The sequence below is a fragment of the Pieris brassicae genome, chromosome 11 (genome assembly GCF_905147105.1).
Source record: "Pieris brassicae chromosome 11, ilPieBrab1.1, whole genome shotgun sequence".
NCBI lineage: Eukaryota > Metazoa > Arthropoda > Insecta > Lepidoptera > Pieridae > Pieris > Pieris brassicae.
The window spans coordinates 11,690,879-11,714,380 of record NC_059675.1 but is presented as its reverse complement, the minus strand read 5'-3'; the positions used below and the strand labels follow the sequence as shown (position 1 = coordinate 11,714,380).

General features: G+C 33.2%; 2 protein-coding genes across 3 annotated transcripts in view; both read left to right on the top strand.

Moving 5' to 3' along the window:
* The window catches only part of LOC123716277, a 51,161-nt gene extending 42,104 nt beyond the window's left edge, over positions 1-9,057 (top strand). Inside the window, exons 13-25 of one of the 2 annotated variants that reach the window (XM_045671936.1) lie at positions 619-787; positions 1,577-1,724; positions 2,395-2,601; positions 2,753-2,939; positions 3,297-3,473; positions 4,024-4,086; positions 5,254-5,382; positions 5,771-5,911; positions 6,251-6,508; positions 6,923-7,072; positions 7,164-7,378; positions 7,580-7,714; positions 7,822-9,057. In XM_045671936.1, coding sequence (XP_045527892.1) covers positions 619-787; positions 1,577-1,724; positions 2,395-2,601; positions 2,753-2,939; positions 3,297-3,473; positions 4,024-4,086; positions 5,254-5,382; positions 5,771-5,911; positions 6,251-6,508; positions 6,923-7,072; positions 7,164-7,378; positions 7,580-7,714; positions 7,822-8,064 — 2,222 coding nt within the window. In that variant the 3' untranslated portion in view covers positions 8,065-9,057. The remainder of the gene's footprint in view (positions 1-618; positions 788-1,576; positions 1,725-2,394; positions 2,602-2,752; positions 2,940-3,296; positions 3,474-4,023; positions 4,087-5,253; positions 5,383-5,770; positions 5,912-6,250; positions 6,509-6,922; positions 7,073-7,163; positions 7,379-7,579; positions 7,715-7,821) is intronic. The other variant, XM_045671937.1, reaches the window with a different exon arrangement.
* Positions 9,058-9,522: 465 nt separating this feature from the next.
* On the top strand, positions 9,523-23,105 carry LOC123716518 (egl nine homolog 1). The gene is made up of 7 exons (XM_045672290.1): positions 9,523-10,435; positions 11,632-11,751; positions 14,164-14,244; positions 20,231-20,370; positions 20,670-20,786; positions 22,090-22,151; positions 22,316-23,105. The coding sequence occupies exons 1-7, from the start codon at positions 9,575-9,577 to the stop codon at positions 22,342-22,344; spliced, it is 1,410 nt and encodes a 469-aa protein (XP_045528246.1). The 5' UTR covers positions 9,523-9,574; the 3' UTR covers positions 22,345-23,105.
* Positions 23,106-23,502: the final 397 nt, after the last annotated feature.

The window sequence follows — 23,502 nt, the reverse complement described above, 5'->3', positions numbered from 1 at the left end:
TATTTCTTAGCAAATTTCTCACATTAAGCTAAGCTAATCTAAACAAAGAACTTAACATAAAAAATTTAATCGGATATGCCTTACATTATTCTTGTAACTCGGAAAGTTTTCGAGTGCTTTATGCCAAAGGCAGAGCCTGCAATCATAGTCAGTCAAACACTGCCGCATCATGTTGACATTAAAAAAATTTTACTTCCAAGATGGCTTACTGATAGGACATGTATTTTTTATGTTATATGTGGTTAATAATTCTAAAATTGAAGGAGTAACAATTATCCTTTAGCTCTCTTATCATCATCTTTAATTGGTTATATACTTAATAGATTTAAGTTATTATTCTGCAGTGAATTTATATGGTTTTATTTGTCATGTCAGTTAAAATGTTATTGTATATTTACCACAAAAATGTTACTCATAAACAATATAATAAGTAATTGCACTCCTTTAACTAAATTTATCATTTGTCTCCTTCTGTCAAATTGTGTTTAAGCTGTTATGAAAAAGAGGCAAGAATACTGTAGCTGTTTAAATTGGATTGTGATTGCGAACTTATCGAATAAATCACATATACTACATTCAGAGCAAATAAAACACTGTTATAATAATTTTTAATTTTAGGTCTCCCTCGCAAAAGTGGGCAATGTCCATACCTGGTGCCATGGACGGGTGCTTGTGAATGGGCGTGTCGGTCAGACAACGAATGCGGCGAAGATCAAAGATGTTGTGCCACGGGATGCGGCACAGCTTGCACGACTGTCGTGCATCATACTGCCTGTCAGCAGCGAAGGTATATTAATAACTTGTAGTTTTAGGTTGCCAACGGAATTAAAGAAATTGTAATTTAAACCTCTCTACCGTGTGTAGAATGAAAAATATCGCGTATATCCTGAAGGACAACAAATATAACTTCACGACTAATTTAGAATGTTTCACGTAATGTGGCAAATTTCGCATGGTAGAGGAAAGTTCGCGAATATACTTAAAAAAGAATCTAAAAACGTGTTTTATCTAAAACAGTTGCCTTATTAATCTAACACTAATATAACAAATATTATATTGGTATAGCGAACAATAACCATTCGAGCAAAAGTTGTTTGCACATGAAAAAGGGTATAGATATAACAAATTATTAGTAAAGGATGCGATATTTCATGTTTTCCATTTTATAAATAGAGTGACGCAACGAAAAAAAATTTAAAAGGAAAAATGTTATGAATCACAAAATGAAAAACCAGCGGGAAAAATTGAATTTGGAATTCCTAACTAGAGAGAAGATATTTGAGGTCAAAGTGGCCAGTACGACAAAACGCCATTTATTTTCATATATAAGGACCTATTATAATAAAATAGAAACTATATTTGTCACAGAGTCTAAATATAAACTTCCCCGCTTTCTTTAATATTTATAGATTTCCTGACTAGGGTAAACAAAAGTCAATTCTGTTCCATACTAGGGTATAAAAGAAAGCACCTCACGGTTCAGTTTCTCTGATTTAACCACAACACGCACTGCTGTCACGTTCATGCAACTAATGATGAAATATATATAACTGAGTCATATTGTTATTTTTTACAGAGCTCTAGCTTTACACAAATCAGCCGAAAGTGGGAGTCCCCCAGTATGGAGCTGGGTTCCGGAGTGTACTGAGGATGGATCATACGAACGAGTCCAATGCAGGGGTTCTGAAAAAACTTGTTGGTGTGTGGATACTGTGGGCAATGAGGTCATTGATTTATCTTAAAATAAAACGTCTTCAAAAATGTAGGTTATCAGTTTAACCTGTATGTAATTGGAATTAGACAATATGAATGATATAATATATTTAAGTGTATGTATGTTTGTCCACAAATTTCGCGGAGCTTCAAGATGATGCTTTAAGTCAGGTGTATTTTAATTAAAAAATTACCCAATTTTCATCGATATTGGTTCAGTAGCCTGTATAAATTCTATGTAACTAAGATAAATTAATTAAATCGTTAATTTCTTCTCAGTAGACAAGTATTGGAAGTCGTTTTAATATTCTTTTAAGACTTTTATTTGATCCCGATATTCGATGCGTGATTCGTTTAGTAATGTTTCAAAAAATGTTTTTATTTGAAAATCTATAATTATAATGTTATTAACGGCAATTCGGCAAGGAGAAGTCAGTCTCCTTACTGGCTAGGAACAGGGACGTGGAAAGCGGGTCTTTCAGGAACTTCCAAATTTATGATTAAAATAATTACGGGTGGTTTTTAAAAACTTACATTCCAATGTATCAAGACAGAATCTAGTCCTATGCATAGTCGATAACAATAAAATTTAACCTCTGAAGGATTATTGAACCATTTTTTTTCTAAGACATATTTGACAGCGCTTTGACAGTCTCATTACGTACGAACTTCCCCTTACAGATAGCCGGAACCCGCGTATCAAACTCGACCCCACCATGTGATGCCCCAGTCGAATGTCCATTACCCCACTGCGAACACGACGACGTGTGCACCCACGGCAGGCTGTTGGATGCCAGGGGATGTCCCACCTGCACCTGCAGAGACCCTTGCGCTGAAGCTAAGTGTAGGGATGATGAGACCTGCGACCTGGTTCCAGTGGATTGCGAGGTTAGTTTTTTTTATATCATTTATTAAAATTATTTTAATTTTATATCCATGGCCTTCTATACCGATTCTTGCTTTATAGTACGAACGTCTATTATAGTCATAGTCTCAAAGTTGAGAGTCGCATGAAGTAAATTACAATATTTCAATACAGGGAGAGGCATGCCCGCCATTAGTCAGATGTTCTCCATCGCCTCAATGCCCGGAGGGAGAACCCTTATCAGCCCCTGATGGTTCTGGAGTCCTCCTTTGCGGTCCTAGCGCTGCAGCCTGCCCTTCCACTCATGCATGTCGCTTCGCTCCCCACGATTCTAGGCCTTCAGTGTGCTGTCCTAAACCACGTGAGTTTCAAAGTCATACCTCATATTTTTAGAATATATTCAATCAAAAATTAGTAATTTTCGGAATTCCTGGATTATTAAATATTTTTTCCTTTACAAAGACCAGTTATTAGAAAATAATATTTATAGGCTGTTAAGAGTACCTTCAAACAAATATAGAGCATATTTAGTTCCGAGTCTATTTTATTGACATTTATATTTGATGAGTCGTATTGGATCTTACTTTTTCGTTACTGACCGCCTGTCGCATACTGATTTTGTATCAAGTCGTTGGTGATCGTCACGTCTGCTGCGACTAGAACCTGTTTCTCGTTTTACGCTTTAATTATTTTATTAATGGAAATTTTCTATCCTCAGGAACTGTATGTTTCGAGAACAAAGACGAAGGAGACTGTCCGGATGGCAAAGGTTTGAATACGACAAGATGGTATTTCCATCACGAGAGAAATCGGTGCGAAAGATTCAAATACAACGGCTGCTCTGGCACTCACAATAACTTCCGCACCAAGGAAGAATGTAACGCAGTCTGCCCTGGTAAGTTTAATAATATTAAAATGTATATATAAACAACAAAATAAAACTGTGCATAGCCAAACAAAAAAGTGTTGAAACTAGTGTCTTATTAAGCTGATCATACCGATTTTGTTATAAGCAATAAAAAAAACTGCGAATATTCTTTTGTTTAGTTCCGAGGTCATTGGACCCATAATGGCTGAATATTGATTGCTCTTACTTACTATTAGAGATTGTTAATAATAGTTTTAATAACTGTGTGTTGAATATATGATATTAAATAGTTTTTTTCTGTACACAATTATGGTTGATTCTGTGTCAAACGTTTCGGGTATTTCGACTTGGATATTGTATACCCTAACAACATCTAAATATTAAGAAAGATTGTTTCGAAAGTTCTTTTCATTCGATACGTATTTATTGTCCTATTTATTTTTGTTATATTTAAATATAATGTAATTTTATTTATAATACTTCATTGCTCTGCCTTATACCTTTTTTTACGCTTTATATTACCTACTTAATTTTACTCTTGTATTCCTTCCTAATTCTTTACTATGCTTTATAACAGTGAAGGGAGAGCCAGAAAAAAATAGCCAAAAGAAGATTGGACCTAAATTAATTGAACAAAAAGGCATGGTTTTAGTATATTTTTATGTATAATATATATTAAGTTTGCTATGATTAACACGGTGTTGGAAACGAAAAATGTATATATATCATTAACAGTATCATTGTGCTTATTTGACTAACATCGAAAGAGTTCTTGTTATAAACTTAAATGAATCGAAGAAATAAATCTAGCTACTTATGAAAGTTCATGCATGTTTAACATTCAGAGAAATAGTGAGACAAACGGTGTGCGCATAGACACGCATTATTCCCAAGCATAAATAATCAATGTATTTGTCGTGGCCCAATTGTAGAATCACTTCATGATGTGACCAAACCTAACCAGTTTCAGTTAGCCATATTATATAAACTTCAACGTGTAATTATATTTAAGTCCATATATATACATAAATTACTACGCGCAAGACTTCAAACCCCTTTTTAATGTGTCCTCCAATTCAGACCAGTGCATTTAATTCGACAATTAGCCCACGACCGTTATATAAAAATATGCGCCATACAAGCATACACGATTTATTATATATATATACATATATTCCGAAAGTTACCTAATAACTCACCTCTTAAAACATAAATCAGTCCGATATAACGTAGAAATCTGCCTCTTTTCATCGCAGCGTTAACACAATTTGACAGATAGAAACGAAAAAGTACTTTAGTTACAATACCTCAATAAGACAGGTTTGTTTTGGTTTATTTAAGACTTATTTAGCAAATCGGAAAGTATTCGAACTTCACCAGCGTGATAACGACTCTTAAAATGAAATAGGATTAATATTTATTTATCTACTTCTTGACAATTATTCTTATTTTATTTACATTTTTTTTTAAATTTTCTTATTTGCTTACACTGCACTTATTATTTGCTTCTACTCAGTATTCGATTGTTATTAGTTTTTTTACGACTGAGGCGCAAATTAGCTGCTGTGGTCTCTGGCAGCGCTGTGGAACAACTCTGCTCCTCAGCATAATGCTGAGCCAGGGCCAATTACAACCACAGCAAACACGCATTACACAATTAAACCTTTTTCTTTAAAAAAAATGTTATTTCTCTATTAATATTTTTTTATCTTTTTGATATTTGTTATTTTATGTGTTTCTGTGTGTGTGTGTTTTGTTGGAAATAATAATAACAATAATGTTATGTTAATATATTATTCTTATGCAGTTCTAAGTCCATGCGAGCGTCTACGTGAGAAAAACGAAGCGGCGTCGCAAAAGTACGGTAAAGGTACCTTCGTACCCAAGTGTGACGTGTCTGGCGCTTGGGAACCAGTGCAGTGTATGTCACATATTGGTTAGTATTCATAATTTATTTGTGATAATATGAGATAATAGCATTTTAAATTTTCTCAAGTACACTAAAGAAACTTGTAAAATATGTACATACGAGTTCCAACATTAGCACCCCTATCTCCGAGGCTTATCAAGCTATAGTTTCTGGGCTCCATCCCGGCAAAATCTGAAATCGATAAAAACGGATGCAGTGGTCGCCCCAAATATCACATTACAAATATATATCGTATATATATTTGTCTTTAATAAACGTTATTTAAATTAACGTGTGAACGAGCGTGAAGCGAATTATAAGAGACAAAAATAAGAAAATAATGGATGTATATCGGGCGGTCTTGAAAATTTCATTTTGTATATTATAATTTATAGTAAAAACCTATAATTTGCAGATGTATGTTGGTGTGTAAACGGTCGCGGTGAGCCTCAAAAGGGGTCATTAGTGCGCGGCGCGAAGCCGACCTGCAACTTCCGGCAGGCCCGGAAGTGGGTTAGGCGAGATCCGCTTGACGAAAGAGCAAGGGCTGACGAAGGTGATTTTCAGATTACATATATAACAAAAGTATTAAAAATAATGAACCAACATCTAATATCTGTCAAATGAAGAGTATAAAAATGTAACGATAAAGCTTTACCTAGGTATTGTGCCGGTCCAGGAAAACGTAGAAATATCAGAAAGTACTGAATTCATTTTGGTGGACTGTTATATGTATACCGTAAGGTAGAATATATTAATTTGAATCAAAAAACCGCAAGCAGCCCTTTCTAAAAAAATGGCTTCTCTATATATAAAAAATCGTAGCAATGGCGATTGGTTTAAAAATATTGAAACCTGCGTTACGGCGGTTTAAGGTATATGTTTTAAATTTCAGTGCTAGAAGAGCTAATACGACAAATGACAACATATCGAATAGATGATTTCAATGACGACATAGAAGACTTTGACAGCAACGAGCTATTGGACCAGAATGACGAACCAGCTTCCACTGAATCTGAAGATACTTCAGTTCTAACGGAGGCTGTCGAACCAAGAATTGCGCAGACAACGAAAAAAGATGTACCAATAGTTGTGAGAGAACGACCCGTTTTTAAGACCAAATGTCAAATGATGCAGGAAGAGATAGAGAATGGTTTGTTGTATTTTATCTCTAAAGCGACTATCATTATCACACTGTATTATCAAATTCACCTAATAATACATAAAAAAACTTCATTACATAGAGTCCTTTAAAGTATTGTTAATGAACATTTAAGTAAGAAAAAATGAATACAGTTGGCTTGGTTATATTTTTTCTTTATTAAATTCTTGAGCGCTGCGGAAATCTTAAACGAAATAATAATACAATGGCATGATTTACCCTTTTTAAATAAAATCATTGTTATATTATTTTGAGAGTAGATCACAAAGTAATAAATAAGTGTCAAAATATACAATAATTTTGATGATGATGATGTTATTAATTTATCCCTAATGGGAAAGGCAAAATATTTTTGATTCCCGCCAAAATAAAATATGACATAGACAACACTAACTTTTTTGACAGGTGGCGAGGGATGGAATCCTAGATGCATGTCAGACGGATCATTTTCGCCCCGGCAATGTTCGCGGGGTCGTTGCTGGTGTGTCGATGCGGCTGGACAACGTCGGCCTTCACATACTTTAATAACTGACTTACCTGATTCCGATCCTTGTGGTATGTCTTATTTTATTATATGCTGTAAAGGTAAATTAAGTTTATTTGGCTTTTAATGTTATTTATATTTATGTTTTATTTACTTTTATAGAAATTACACAAATAGAGTCTGCTCTCCTTGAACTCGAACTTATTGGAGCTGATGGTGCTGCTGGGGAAAGAGCTCGTTCGACGCTTTCTTCCCATCTAACGTCTCTTGGCGCGCGGGTTCCGGTAACAGTCGTAAAAGAACGCAACGCCATTAAGTTGCGTGCTTTGTTGCCGGGCCCAAGATCAGCTGATTTAGTATACCATTTGGAATCTATGGTAATGGTTTTATTATTTTCATAGAATATTGTTGTTTATTATATATAGGATATGATAAAATTATATATGTACGTAGCCAAATAAATTACATATATTTATATTAAAATAACAGTTGAAATACTAGACTGTATGTATCCTCCTTTTATATACTTTTATGTTTATGCATTAAGTAACAATTACATAGATTTATCTTCATTTTAGGTGAAACAAGAAAAAATGGAAGGCCTTAAATCAGGCGATGGTGTTCTTGGCGCTGATGTTATAAGAAGCGAATACCGTCTCGTTGCAACTCCACCTTCACCCGCCATGCAGAGGGAGATTGTAAGCGAATCAACTGTACGTGATCTAAAATATCTCCTTTTTAAGGATCTAGTGAATACCGTTTTTTACCTATTCGGAAGCTAGCCTATTCTACCTAATCATATGACATGTCTATTTTTCAGGTATCTGCAGCTACATCTTATCACACAGCGTTAATCGTACTGGCAGCTACTTCTGCCTTTATTATAAGCGTCCTTTGTGTACTTGTAATGTTGTATCGCGCCCGACTACAAAGGGAACCCCATAAAGCAGAAAGGTTTCTACCGGCAGCACCACCTGTATATGTTCTCTCAGCTGACGAGAAGGCGGAACTTGCGAGGGTACTTCATGCGCCTCCGACCAATGACGACCATTCCAGAGTATAATATTGTTAGGCTATCAAATGGCTTCAAGCCTTTTAAAGGCTTTAAGTACATTGACTTAATATTTAATCAAATCTATCGACTTCGTGCCTATCAAATACGGTTTAAGCATCATAGGGTCCAATTGGCTGTTTCATACCTTATAGATATTCGTCTAGATTTATTTTCAAAAAATCAAAATTTATTTTACCTTAAAATAATAGTTATATTTTGTATTTGTCTTCAGAATATATCACATCATTGTACTTTAGGCACAAAGCTAGTTTCAATCTTCCATTTGATTATAAGGGATGACTTAATAAAGGCTGCAGAGAAAGCTATAATAAGTGTTGGTATTATAGAAATAAGTTAGAGTAAGTTATATAAGCGAATCGGCGTGCGTCGGTTAAACTCAATTATTTCGACGAACGTCCTTACGCCCTTAAAGTAGTTTCGTCAAGTTTTCCTCATAAATTTTAAAATAAACATGAAACGATACAACTATAATATTTACTATATAATTTCTTAATAGTCTTTGAATATTTATAGAGCAAGACTTGGCGTTTAACTAATCTAGTCTATTTCTCTTTACACAAAATTTCTTTCCTGTTTGTATAGAAAAACTTTGTATAGACTTTAAGATGGTGGGAAATACATTTTTAAAGATATACTGTATGTAAGCAAAATTAAATACTAATAGTCATCACTTTAATACCAATAGTAATGTGATAAGTGATGACATCAGTCATCATGTATCAACACTGAGGAGTTCTTTTATGCTCTACTATAGAAATTCGAAAAATCCATATCTATAAATTTTTCTTTATAAAGTAATAAAAATAAGATGTCTGCTATTATTTATTATGTGACTCTAAGGAATAACCATCTAATTGTATTTCATTACTGCTAATTACATTTTTAAACGTTGTTTAATCTAGAAATGGTATGATCTACCGTATATAAAGAAATGTACCTATTTTAATGCTTTAACATGTTACATTATTTCTAATAATTCATCATAGTTTGATTTTATATGCACAAACTGTTTAGTTTTATTGTAAATAAAATAAGTTTATTAAATAAATATTTATTATGTTTTATTTATATATTACTTTATTTTTACAGACAACCTTGATGTTCGTTTATTGTTCGATGCACTGTTATAAAATTGAAAATACTTTAGCGTGTTAATATTATTGTTTCATTAAGTGAAATAAAATTTCGGAAAATAAAGTTTTCAATATTTTATATCGCCCACACCCTGGTTTAATGGACCAATTTCTAAATTGTTAAGTCAAAATGTTTTGTATTTACGAACCGGATTTTGAATTGCCAGCGCTTCACGCCTGCGCAAAGACAAGTATCCATACTAGAAAAAGTTCACTCGTTATCTTTGATGTCAACTTCTGACATTTCAATAAAGTCAATTTTCAAGACAAAACAATTGACGCAGGGTTTCAAAAATTCAAATTGTCATTTTGTTCAAGGGCCGGTCCGTAGATAGCAAAATTATTATAAGAAATTCAGATTCAGAATGAATCAAGCAGGCGTAGTGGCTTGTTGCGCCGTTTGTAAACAGCAAACTCATCGTAGATGTGCTCGCTGTCTTATCGTTTATTATTGTAATACTGAACATCAGAGAGAGGATTGGCGGAGACATAAAAGTAAGTGCGCACCCAAGTTGCAAAAACAAGGCTCTCGAAACGGCATAGTAGCCGAATTTCCGCCTGTCAGTTCTGAAGATCTAAAGAGATCAACTTCTGAAAATCTTAATATTTGTGTATTAGAAAAACAGGACAAATCTAATGAAAAGACGTTGGCCAGTGAATGTAGACATACGAAAAAGAAAACTGGAAAAAGTTTGAGAATAGAGGGTAGTGAATCTAGTCTTGACACTAAAAGTGAATCTAATTGTTTAAACTTTAAAAACGAAGCCCTTAGTAGTAAAGAAGTTTTAAAAAATAGTGTAATCTCAAGTGTAGTGTATACAAATAAAGACTTGTCAAAAGTAAGTGCCATAACATATGAAGGTTCATCAGAACAAGAGATTTTAAGTGAGAAAGCTCAGCAATTAAACACAGTGGAGTTTTCGGGAACAACAGATGTTTTGTCTACTGTGAAGAGTGATGTAAAGATGCCTGAACTACCTCGAGAGCATCAAAGCAAAATTAAAGAGTATCCAGAAGCTTCATTAAAAGGCAGCTCAGCACCATTTTCCAATATGGTGAATAGCTATTATATGGATCAAACAGACCCATCTTATGATATATGTCAAAGGGTGATACGGGACATGACACAGTATGGTGTGTGTGTTTTAAACAACTTTCTTGGTAAAGAAAGAGGACTTTTAGTTCTACAAGAAGTTTTAGATATGTACAGATCAGGAATATTTACAGTAAGTTTTTAACAATGTTAAAGTTTCTAATATCTTATTTAAAAAAATTAATTTGTACATTTAGATCATTCTTCCTTTGTTTTTCACATGCCTACTATCAAAATAATCTATGTGTGTGTTTTGTTAGTAATAAATGTTAAAAAAAATCTAATACATAATACCTGAAAATATATCTTATTTTATGAAGTATTATTACATGTTTAATATAAGATAGTAATAATTTAATATAATATTATTATTATTTGATAGTTATGGGAGATAAGTTAATAATATTTTATTTTAAGAAAAAACTATTGCACATATGTATTCATAACAATACTCCAATAAATATTACATTGTGTGAAGGGCAGCCTTATTGACATCTGTTCAGCAACTCGATAATTTTAATTTATATTAAGCCATTTTATTTCTAAATACTAGAAACTCAATGTCTTACCTAATTAGAATTTCGAAACTGTACAATTAAAAAGTAAGCTGCTTAATTTAAGCACCTAACTTATTGTTGTACCGTTAGAATGCTATTTGTAATTAGAATCTTTATAAGTGAAATTTATGATTCAAATATTATGACCATCTATTTAAATTTCTTTTTACTATGTCCATAACTGAATTACTTGTTTATCTTAGAAACTTTCCTCTCTTCATCAACATAATATTTGTATGTATTTTAAATTTCTTTTATATTAAATAAGAGACAAGTATGTTTAGTATTTACTGTTTCAATTACAGTTTTAGTATATGTATCAACTCTTCCAATAGAATCTCTATGCATCTATAGAACAGGCAAAAGGGCAAGGGGCTCACCTGATGTTAAGTGATATTAGTGCCCGTGGACACTTAATGTCGGAGTGTCAGACATGACATAATGCAATTGCATGATTTATTTATTTACAACCCATGTATAACCAGATTTGAAATTAAAATATCATAAAATATTTACACCTTATACAATTAATTTAGTCTTTGAAGTCTTTTGAGTACATTATTAAATCACGCTCACATGTGAATAATTTCCAAAAACATTAGTAATTTTAGATTTGCTGGGACAAATCTTCAAAAGGTGACTGCGTAAACTCCCTTAACATTATGTCTTCGAATCAAATGACTTTTGAAGATGCAATAACAAATTAATATTTTATTTAATTTTTGAAACAATTGGCTATAATTTTGTGTAGGTATAATCTGTATATTCACAGGCAGGTCAGTTGGTGTCAAATCCTGTCAGAACAGAGGCTCAAACCATACGAAGTGACAGGATAACATGGATAGATGGCAAAGAGAAACACTGTTATCACATAGGACAATTAATTAGTCAAGTAAGTTATTTTTAAAGCTTCTTATCTTGAAATAAAAATATAATATGTTTTGTATAACAACAACATAATTTATTTATTTTGTGGACTTCTCAAATAAGAATCATAACCAAAAATAAAATGCTGTTAGCATGTTTAATATTAATGAAGTATGTAAAGTTATGAATTTGAGGCCTTATTTTCCTGGCTCCAATTTCTGTTTTAGAATCTGGGAAACATCAGATTATTATTTATAAAAGCAATGTTAACGAGAAAATTTTATAACGAGTAATTAATACATTCAACATCGAATCAGCTTATAAGAGAAATTCATTTGTAATTTATAAACGATTGCAAAATGATTCAATCAAGGAAATTATTACATTAAATTGAGACATTTAATTTAATGTAATAATTTTCGAAATGTGTGAGGTCAGTCACGTATAATCCAACAAAATTTAAAATCTTTAAATTAATTGAATTTCGAAATTTCAAGAAAACATACGAAAAGTTTTGAGATGTAAATTTAATAGAAGATGATTTGGCTTTGCGTCTTAAACAATTATAAGTGTTAGGATCGCGTCTCATGCACTGATTTTTATTGATTGAGATGAATGTGTGAGTTCAGAGTTCGGGAAAGCAGGAAGACAAGGTGTTTTCCTTTTTAACTATTTACCAAAATACTGGATTTTAGCGTTTATAATTAAAATTTAAATACACTTATTTATCGTAACATCTATACTAAATCTTAGAATAGTATCTACCATTATCTACTGAAGTGATTCGTTCTAAACGTATACGTACGTACTTATAAGTACGTAGTTAGAGATAAATAAGTAAATTAGTATTATTATATTTTTTTAAATATTACGACACTGTATACTGTGCGGTTGGGCGAAACTCCAAAATATATGGTCAGCATAAAAACACGACCTACATGTGTGCGTTGGTCGTGAGCAAAAGATTGCGTAAAAAGTAGTTTTTATACGCAATAATGTAATCTACCCCGCTATAATAAAAAATACCAAAAAACAAGAAAATCTTAAGAAACAAATAAAAGTGAGATTATTTTTAAACGAAAAGGTTTATACTGGACTGAACTTCCACAGTGAGCTTTCATCGTTTTCGATCTTGAGATTCTCATTTCATCGCGCTCCAAGTCTTCCAACTCTCTCCGCATCATCTATAACAGTACGTCGTACGTTGGCTTGGGCCTGCTTCCGCTTTCGATTTTCTTCGGAGAGCATGTCCTGTCATGGTAAAAGAATACGGTTTTCCAAAAAAGTTTTTTTCACATCATTAAGAATTAGAAATTGATATTACGAAATATATAGCCAACTTGTACTAAGTAAATTATACTCGGCGCAAAGGCTAATAAAAATATAAGTTAGATTCATTCTAATTAGTTTAACGTACAAGTAAAATACGACAGCATATACAATTTCATAGAATCCTACTACAGACATTTAATCGACAAACGTCGTAAACTCAGGCGCCGTATTATCAGACATTATTGATATCGATACATTTATCTCGAATTACTGAATAATCATCAGTTTGGTATTTGTTTACTGCCCTATGCCTATAAACCATATAAACAAATTAAACTTTTGAATGTTTAATAAGGATCAAAAAACACCCATGTGGCGTGGGAAGACCATCATCATTAGGATTAAGATCATCCATTTAGCACTACTTTACTCGGAAATCGAGAACTCCGAGTTCTCTACAGGATGTTATAAACTCGCTTACTTACTCCGCTGGCGCACGGATCCAAAGCGACTCTTGGGCGAAGCAAGAGAACGCCACCTTCGATAATCAGATTATCATGCGCTGCTGCTCGTCAATCGACCACGTTGAGCTCACACAAGTATCGCTTCAGCGACATCCCCAATTGACCTGTTCCCAACTTGTATTCTCAGTTTTCTTGACACTACGATCCTCTCACTTTCTCTCTACGTTGCCAGTCCAGTTGGTTCTATTGTAGAGAAATAAACAATCGGTAAAAAAATTGTCAGGTCTGAATACCTGTGTTTTCTAACATCTCTGTTAGAAGATCCATTTAAAGTCAATCAACTTACCGATCGATGTAAAAAAACGATTCCGTGAATTCCGCTTTGATAAGAAAATTTTCACTCACTATGACAGTTTCTATTGACCCGTGTTTAGTTTTGCAAACGTTTTGCATATAGGGTACATAATAAAACGGCCGTTAGAAAGTAGGTACTAGATATTTGACCTTATGTTCCACATTCAAATTTGCCAATACCACCGTCATTGGGCGTCCATAGACAATATTGTCCGTCGCATTCTGGCGAAAATAATGTTTATAAAATAAGATTTGTGGGATTTTTGACCGTTAAGTTTTTTTATATAAACTGACTTAGATTGTGATTACCTTTTTGATAATTTAAGTTTATTATTCATGTATTTCAGGTTGATAATATAATTCTCAAAGCTAACAAAATGGTTAATAATGGCAAGATGGGAAACTACATCATCAATGGAAGAACGAAGGTGAGAAGTTGCTACTTTGTACTTTATTGACATAGATTAAGGCTCTGTAGACTTGGCTCAGGGTTGTGATCATTATAGTTAGTAGTACTACATTACAATATTATTATATATACGAATATGTAAAACAATTATATATAGGTATTATCTAATATTTATTAAATATTATGGACTCGTCCCCGCTTTGGGCGGCCATGACCTTGTAAAATTACATTTATATAAATATAAATTACAAAATAATTTATGAAGAAGATAAAATTATTTTAGATTTTTATGAAAACCGCAATAAATACCATGCATTATTTTGATTTTATCGCGAACAGACTACTTGACTGGAGCACTTGGTTTTATATAATACTAGCTGACCCGGCAAACGTCGTTTTGCCATGTATATTATTTATAGGAAACATATTTTTAGTTCAATCAAAATAACTATCTACTATAATAAAAAATAGGTGTTGATCGAAGAGGGGTGACAATTAAGGATTGTATGTATTTTTGTATGTTGTATAATAAAAAAATTAAAACAAAAAAAATGTCTAAAAATTTTGGTTGGACACTCCTTATCACTTAGGGGTTTGAAATATAGATAGTAGCCGATTGTCAGACTTACCGAATATGCATAAAAAGTTTCATAAGAATCGGTCGAGCTGTTTCGGAGGACTATGGGAACGAACATTGTGACACGAGAATTTAATGTGTATAGAGATTAAAGTTTATACTTTGAATTTTTTATAGGCATTAATGGAACTAGACCTAGAATTCTAGAACTTAATTATATATCTCTCATAATGAAGACGGTGTTTGTAAAAAAAAAAACCTGTTTTTTTCCGACTTGTCATATCCACGATTCTTAATTTTTCGGGTAATATATAGCCGCACATAAGTTACGTTATTAGTAAAAGGATTTAAAATCGCTTCAAAAGATCCAGAGATTACCCCCTAGAACTTCAAACCAAGCCTCTTTATAATATAAGTATAGATAATCACATACATTTCTTATTGATAGTGTTTTTCAGCTTCAAAATCAATTATTTGATGATGTAGTGATAAAATAATATATTGATATGTAATTGGCAAATTTTCTCAAAATAGTAGAGGTGGCCGGTGTAATTCCCAAAGACAGTATTTAACTTTGGAGGTAAACAATACTTTCGATGATTGTATGGCTAAAAAAAACCTTCGTTAGAAATGATTCACATCTATTATTAATTTAGGCGTTACTGTACTGTCGAGTGGTTGAAGAATTTCAAAGAAATATCGATATATAGCATCGATACATATAGATATATGTTACTTGTTAACCTACGAGAACAGCTCCCTATAAAGAAAATGACTTATTAAATTATGTTATTATATCAAACCAATTGCCAAGCCCCTGTATTTATTGATTTAATTTTTCTAGTCTAGGTAAATGCTGTTGACGATCTCTTATGTATATGTACAAAATTAAAATTCGACGGGCAACGGGACTACAACTATGAAAATTTCGCGTTAAGACAGCTCTATTTCTATTTGCGAATCGTTATCAGTGCCAAGTGCGGATATCGCAGGCTTAGAATTGTAGTTTGATAATAAACAATTAGGGCTGATAAAATACCAAAGTACTGTGCAAAGTCTTATTGATTAAAGAAAGTTGTCTTGCACTCTGCTGGCACTGCGACCCAAAATGTGTCGTGGCCTCCGGAAGGAGACACTTTTAGCTTTGTCCTAAGCCAAATTCTGCCAAATACGTCATCACATAAATAACCTAATTAAATAGGCTAAACTAAATAATAATAATAATTGGCCAAGAATGAGAACTCAGAAGAGATGTGTTCATTCAAAGCAAGTAATTTTAAGTTATTGAGTAATATTTATTGAGTCACTTTCGTTCAAAAACGCTCAGCTATAGTGACTAACTTCAAGCATCTAATAATACCCAACAGTGCATATGCTAAAATACTATTCCGCTTATAATATTCTGTTATATTGAGAACGACGATATTATTCTAGGGGATTAGAATAATATTGCCGACTTAACGTGTCTTTGACGATGTATCGAAGATGAAATAGAATTCGATTAGCAAAGCAAAGAAAAATCGATAAAACTCTATCTGTTTTCGTCACGTTTAGTTGCGTAAAATCAACATTATAAATATATATTGTGTAGTTTGTTATAATAGGTCGCATACTACTATGAAGGACGTAAGGAAATCATAAATTCATTGTTGAATAATCGTTTCAGCTGTCAAAAATCGATTAGTTATAAACGCTACGTCCCTAGTGGGCGCATGCGCATTGAATCTTACGGCGTACGTGATCAGTGGCATGGCGGCTCTCGCGGGGCGCGGGGTCGGCGTGAGGGGGCTGTGTAAACATTACGGCGTTGTAGCATGGCTACGAGACCACGTTTTGTTTACAAACCTATGTAAAATCGTTTACACTTATACGTTTTGATTGCTATTTATAACACGGTCACTCTGATTAATAGGGATTTCACACTAAAAAGCTTTCATTGGTTCTTTTTTATCGGTTTAAAAATGTGCCACTTTAACTAGTGAAAAAGACAGTATTATCTCTCATAAATTTTATTGTTGTTTATGTTTTTGGCCTGGCAGCGTTAATATTTTTGAATGGTGTCTCAATACAACAGCAACCTAGATCCAAACCTACGATGGTTTGAATGACTTTGCCATTTGTCAGTACTTTGTAACGATCTGAATTCAATATCGAGGTTTTGTATCGAAGTTTGCATCGTAGTTGGCGGAACAAAAATCGCGTGGCAAATATAAAGAAAGTAATATTTGCTCAGCTGATTTACACAGATATCATTACTAGCTATAAATAAACGCAAGGGCAAAAACCTTGGACAACATACGTGTCCGAGGATTTTGCCCTTCGCCTCTGCCATTGTTTCAAATTAATGATAAAACAGAAATAACTAGATTGATTTGCGTTAATAAATTATCCGAGTGAAGCAGTATTGGTGTATTTTTAACAATTGGATTAAAAAAAAGGTAAATAAATAGTTTTTCATTATAATACAGTACAAGAACAATAAATAAATTTTAGTTTTACAAATAATTTCTTCAATATGAACGTAACAAAAAATTATTCAGAGCGGACTTCTTTATATTGTGGGTCAATGCATTTGGCATTGCACTTGAAAATGCGCTCGCGTTCAATGCGTTTATTTGGCCTCATTTCACATGCGTCAAATGTAATGGTATACTTTAATGATGTTAAGTGACATTGCCCATCCATACTCACACTGTCAAATGGCTCGCACGTGGTTGCCGGACTTTTATGAATTTGGTGTTTGTTCTTAAAGGACCCTATGTTAATTAGTGAACATATACCATCTTGTTAAGTACATGTTTACTATATATGTTGCTATGTTTTCGCTTCGCGTCTTTGTATCTGACAGAAGGCATCGACTCCGTTAGGTTATTGGTAAAAACCTACCACACGTATCACCTCGACGTCTCTCGTTCGACAATTAAGCATTTTTTAAAGGCAATTTCTGCCGCGCAACACCTCTGTGGAACCAGCTGCCCATTGAACTATTTCCGAATCAATTCCACTTAAGAAAAGAGCATACCAATGCAATCGCGAGCCCTCTGGGATTGAGTGTCCATATCCCGCGGTATTAACTAACATCAGGTGAGACTAATGCCCGTTTGCCCGCTGAAGCGGGATTCAGAAGCAGTTAAAACAATGCCGTGTTTGCTCTAATGAAACGAATTGACTGCCATCTATTTTTGGGATGTCATAAAATTTACACATACTCAAACTTGCTCCGAAAATATCAAGCTAAACTTGCATTAACTTAAAACTGTCATTATGCTATAGTTTAAAAATTATTAATGAAACAAAAATACAATGGAACCTCACCATTCATAACTACTTTATCTGAACTGCTTCTGATTCACAAATATGATATCATTGTTTCTTTGCTCCCTAACAGCTGGTTAGTCGGTGTTTTTCTTTTCTTTATTTCCTGGTTGGTTAATGAGACCCAAATAATATCCAAAAATTAAAAGGTTTTGTGAATTACTCTAGTCGTATTTTTCTTCTAAAGAAATCCCTTAAAGGCCCGTAATTACAAGTCTCCTGCGCATGTACTAAATAACTTACATTGGACGCTTTTGTATGCAAATTCGATGTAGTTCTGTCTTGATGTGGCAACCTTGGGACAGACAAAACCTCATTATTGAGATCGAGGTTGCTGTTGGAAATATTAGTTTCTGTTGTCCATGGGCAGCAATTGACACGTTAGCCTTGAGCATATTTTTACATATTTTTTATATGTATAAAAAATAATCCATATTTCCCTTGGTCACGGCGTCACGCGTGAACGATGCCCCTAATTCTTTTGTTGTCAGGAGAAAGTTCTTATGGAAGAAAATAATTGCACGGAATATTAGAAAATTTAAGAATATTAAGTATTCCTGATTATTGTTACGATAGCTATTTTTTTCAGTGCATAGCGCTTTTAAAATTCAAACTTTTTTGATGTAACCTGATGGCGTTTGACATAACATTGACAGAATGCATGCTGCAAATATCGTCAAAGAGGATGTAAGAAAAATGAATATCGTTTAAAATAAATGCTTCGATCGGAGTTACTATATTAACAAAATACATATAAAATAATTACACACGCTAATTGTTTGTGATATTAATCTTGAAAATCCTGTTCCCATGTCGGAATACCAACAAAGCTATTTTACCTGCCTTATATATACGCGCCTGAAAAACAAACAAAGAATGTTGTATATCATAAAGCATTAGATAATAAACACTTTGTTTCTGAAATATTTTTTAGTTATTTATACCAATTCGAAATTAATATTCATACCTAAGACAGGACAACGTCTATCGGGTCCGCTAGAGTATAAAAAAAAAATATTTCTTTTAAGATGGTTGGTTGGTTGGTTTTATATGTTTATTTATCGGAAAGGCCGAAACAACAACATTGGAAGGAATAAGTTATTCTTCTATTTCTCTATAGCTTCTATAAAGATTTTTATAATTTCCTTAAATATTTGAAAGGTTGCACCTTGCTACAGTGCAATATGTAAACATCAATGCTTGCAATAGCGAATGAGGAAAATGCTCAATGAGTCACGGATAATTACATCAGGTCCTTCAACTAGTTGGCTATGTAGGTTTGCTGGGATTTCCCTTATATTTTATAATCAATTATATGTGCATTTCTATGTTGAAAGCGTTGAATCATATCAGTATAATATATTATGTTTTACGTCTTGAAAATTGTACATAATAATAATAATATTAAATCGTTTATTTGCCAATATAGTGGTACTTTTAACTACAAATATCCGCACAATCAACCATATTAAAATAGGCATGCAGATGTCATATAAATTTTTACACTGTCATACAATAAGAACATGAATATAATGGCAGAGTTAAGTTGTTTACAATTGGTGACAAATCTATAGTCCAAATACTCGCCTACGCTATAAAGGCATTCTGCTTTTATAAATTTCATCACCAACCCCTTCAAAGAGTTATATGGCAGTGATCTATACCTTCTAGGAAGGTGATTATACAGTTTTATAGCTATTGCGTAACAATTTTTTAACTACATCGTGGTGGTCCATTATGATGGATCAATAAATTAAACTAGCATGCAAACGTCTAATTTTAATTAACACACCCCACATACACACCCTCACGTACATACCTTCACACCATCTCACAACTGCAAATATAATTAGTTAAATGTATTGAATATTGTTTATTGATTTTCTCCTATTGTAAATATTGGAACCTTCTCGTAAATATTATTTTTAGTTCCGGTCCAGTTTAGCTATTTATGTTACCTACGACTATGGAATGAATAAATAAAGTCAATTAAACCGGCGGATTGCCATTGCTTTATAAAGACAATGTTTAGCATTCTTTGTTAGCCAATGTTAACAGAAATTTCAAGCATATCGCAAAGGAAATTTTTTCAACACTTATAATTTCTTTTCAGGCAATGGTGGCATGTTATCCCGGCTCGGGCAGCCATTATGTGAAGCACGTGGATAATCCAAACAAAGATGGCCGCTGCATCACTGCCATATATTATCTGAATCTCGACTGGGACGTTAAGCGATGCGGGGGTTTGCTTAGGTATTTTTTTTCTTAGCATATGAATAAAACAATAATTACAGATTAAACAATATATACATAGACGGTCTGGTTTGGATTGACCGAGGCTCTCGATTTTTTATCGAGACTATTCTTTACAAACAATCGTTTTTGAAATTTTGTTTTATTAGGCTCTCAGGACACAAGTTGCAAGCACTTGGCCGCAACTCTGACCAAGAGCGAGTAGTCTATTGTCCATAAATTAGAGACTACAGAGCATTGTATAACGCAATCATAGACAAGAAGTATTCGGTTTTCTTGTGAACGTATATATTTTGCAGGGTATTTCCCGAAGGTACAAATCAAGTGGCGGACATAGCGCCGATATTCGATAGGATGCTGTTTTTCTGGTCAGACAGGCGGAATCCACACGAAGTGCAACCTGCCTACGCAACTAGGTAATTATCTTGCTGCTGAAAACGTGGATATTTACGACGACCCAACAGTACCACATTCACAAAAATATGCTGTTTGTTTAACTGCTTTCAAAAATTACCCATATGTTTTGGTCTTCAAGCCGGTATGATTTTTTGATGAAAGTGTTCAAAATTAGAAAGATAGTTATGTTTGATGTATATCGGACTCATAGGTTAAGAGTAAACGCGAACTGTAAAACAGAAGCGCATTTTGACCTAAATTCTACGTAATAATACAAAATCTGTGCTTTATAAAGTTTGGAGGATTATTTTTTTAATTATACATTTTTGAGAAAAAAGTTATTTAGAAAACCTAGGTTTTAGCAGTGTCCAAGCTTTTAATGAATACCTAGCATAGGGTGTCCCAGAAAGAATGGATAATCCTTGAACCCCACACGGGACAGCTCCAGCGCTCAGAAAAAATATTTCCAATTATCCCAAAATATGATTTTTTCTTCTTCACATTCATGTGCACAACGGCCACAAAGTAATGCAAATTGTTTTTGCATCTCAATAGCAATAACTTCGTAGTGGTATTAGATAAATTGATGTATTATACCATTTTGTAAACTGTATGAACTGCGCATATTTTAAAATAGCTGGCCACTTACGTTTTCATACTTTTTTTTACATGAAACACTCAATCTCTGCCAAAATTATTTTGGTATCTAATTTTATGTCAAAAACTCAAGTGCTTATCTTGTTTTTGAAAAAAGTATCATAGATACTTATATTATTTAATGTATTTCTAGTAGTATAGTCTATCAGGAATAAGATGACACCACACACGCCATAAATTTCATTATTTTGTGGCCGTTGTGCACATGAATGTAAAGTGAAGTAAATATAACGTATGTTTTTCTAAAAAAAAACATATTTTGGGTATCACTTGGAATTATTTTTATTGACTATTTTTTTCTGACCGCTAGAGAGCTGTCCCTCCTGGGACACCCTGTATATAGGAGTAATTTAACTATTTTTAGATAATCAAATAGTTTTACACAGATTACACTATACATTTTTAACGAAGTTTTTGTGGCGATTAGCGAAAACGAACTGGCTGGTGAAAATGTAAAAACAAAACTTTTGTCGATTCGATTGGTCAAACGAAAGAAATAACATGACGTTTCGTGTCGCATGTAAATGCGTGACTAGAGACGGTGTTGACCAATCACAATCGTATAATGGTTTCGTATTTCGTTTTATATTCTGTCGATATTTATAAATGAAAAGTTTATTGGTGGAAACGAACAGTCTGTTTTATCTTTCATCGTTTTATTTTCAGATATGCTATCACACTATGGTATTTCGACTCCCAGGAAAGAGAAGAGGCACTGCGGAAGTACAGTAAGTGTATTTTTTAAAATATAATTAGTCAGATTGTAAAATGACCAAATTGAGATCTATTTATTCTAAGCGCAAAGCCGGTTTTAAAAATACGTTTAGCTTTTTGATGACATCGTAGTTATGCCGAATGTATAAATAAATAATTTTGTCCATACTTTTTTCAGAACGCGGACAGCCATCTTCAAGCAAGTGATGGCGGTTCGACGAGCTCGCATTTAGCTTGAGCTCAATTACAAAACTCCGAACAGGGTCAACACACTACAACACAATGTCATATGCATGTGTCAACGTCACAGGAAGCAATTTATTTTTAATGATACTGAATAGGCATATTTCGAATTTTCAAACATGATTCATTTGCGGCCAGTATTATTTTAGAATGTTTTGACACATGCCGTACGTAAATGACAATTGGCTCATAGCGTATTTTGTCTATGTGTGCCCAAATTGTTTGTCCTGCCCCAAATTTCTGCACTTAGATTTAGGCGCGAAAAATAAAAAGCGCTAATGTTTTATATCGAAGGTTCGCCCATAAATTTATTATTTAAACATTATTCTAAGCATCTTTATGATGAAAGTCTTATGTAACATTATACATTGAGTATTATATTCATAATTTAGCTCAATTCGCTGATGTATTCTTCTTACTTTTCTATTTTCATTCTATTTTTTAGTTTAGTTCCTCCTCCTCCTCCTTAGTTTTCTTAGATCTATACAAGACATCAGTGAGTTAAAAATTCACGAGATTTTCAAATGTAAAGTATTTATTTATTAAACATTGATTATTGTTAACTATTTAAATATATAAATATATGTTGCAATATCTTAATTGAAGTATTATAAATAATTCTGTCTTTTATTAAGGTATGTTTTGGATTTGTAAATATTAACAGTTACAGAGGAGTAATGAAATGTATATATGTACTGATTTTTATACATAGGATTCTAATTAAATCTTAAATATTTAAGATTAATGTAGGCACTATGTATTATACCTTGTTATAAACAATTGAATAGTGAATATGACCGAAATAAAAAAATTAAGTAAATGACTAATTTATTTCATATAAATAATATTCCTACGTCTTAAATAATATCGCGTGTTGTTCCCACGAGAATGTAAGTGCGTGCTTCTATTTCACCATGCCTCCTGCTGATGTCACGTGGAACATGGTGTGATGGATGCAGCTCCTTACAAACGTTGCGTAATACAAAAATGGCGATTAAAAAGTGTGGCGTAGAGTTTATTGCCAGTTCTTCCGTTCTACGCCCTTGAATTGAGAACTGGCAGTAAATGTAAAATTAGAAACATTTAATGTATATATCTTTTTTTTTGCGTTCATCAGTGTAC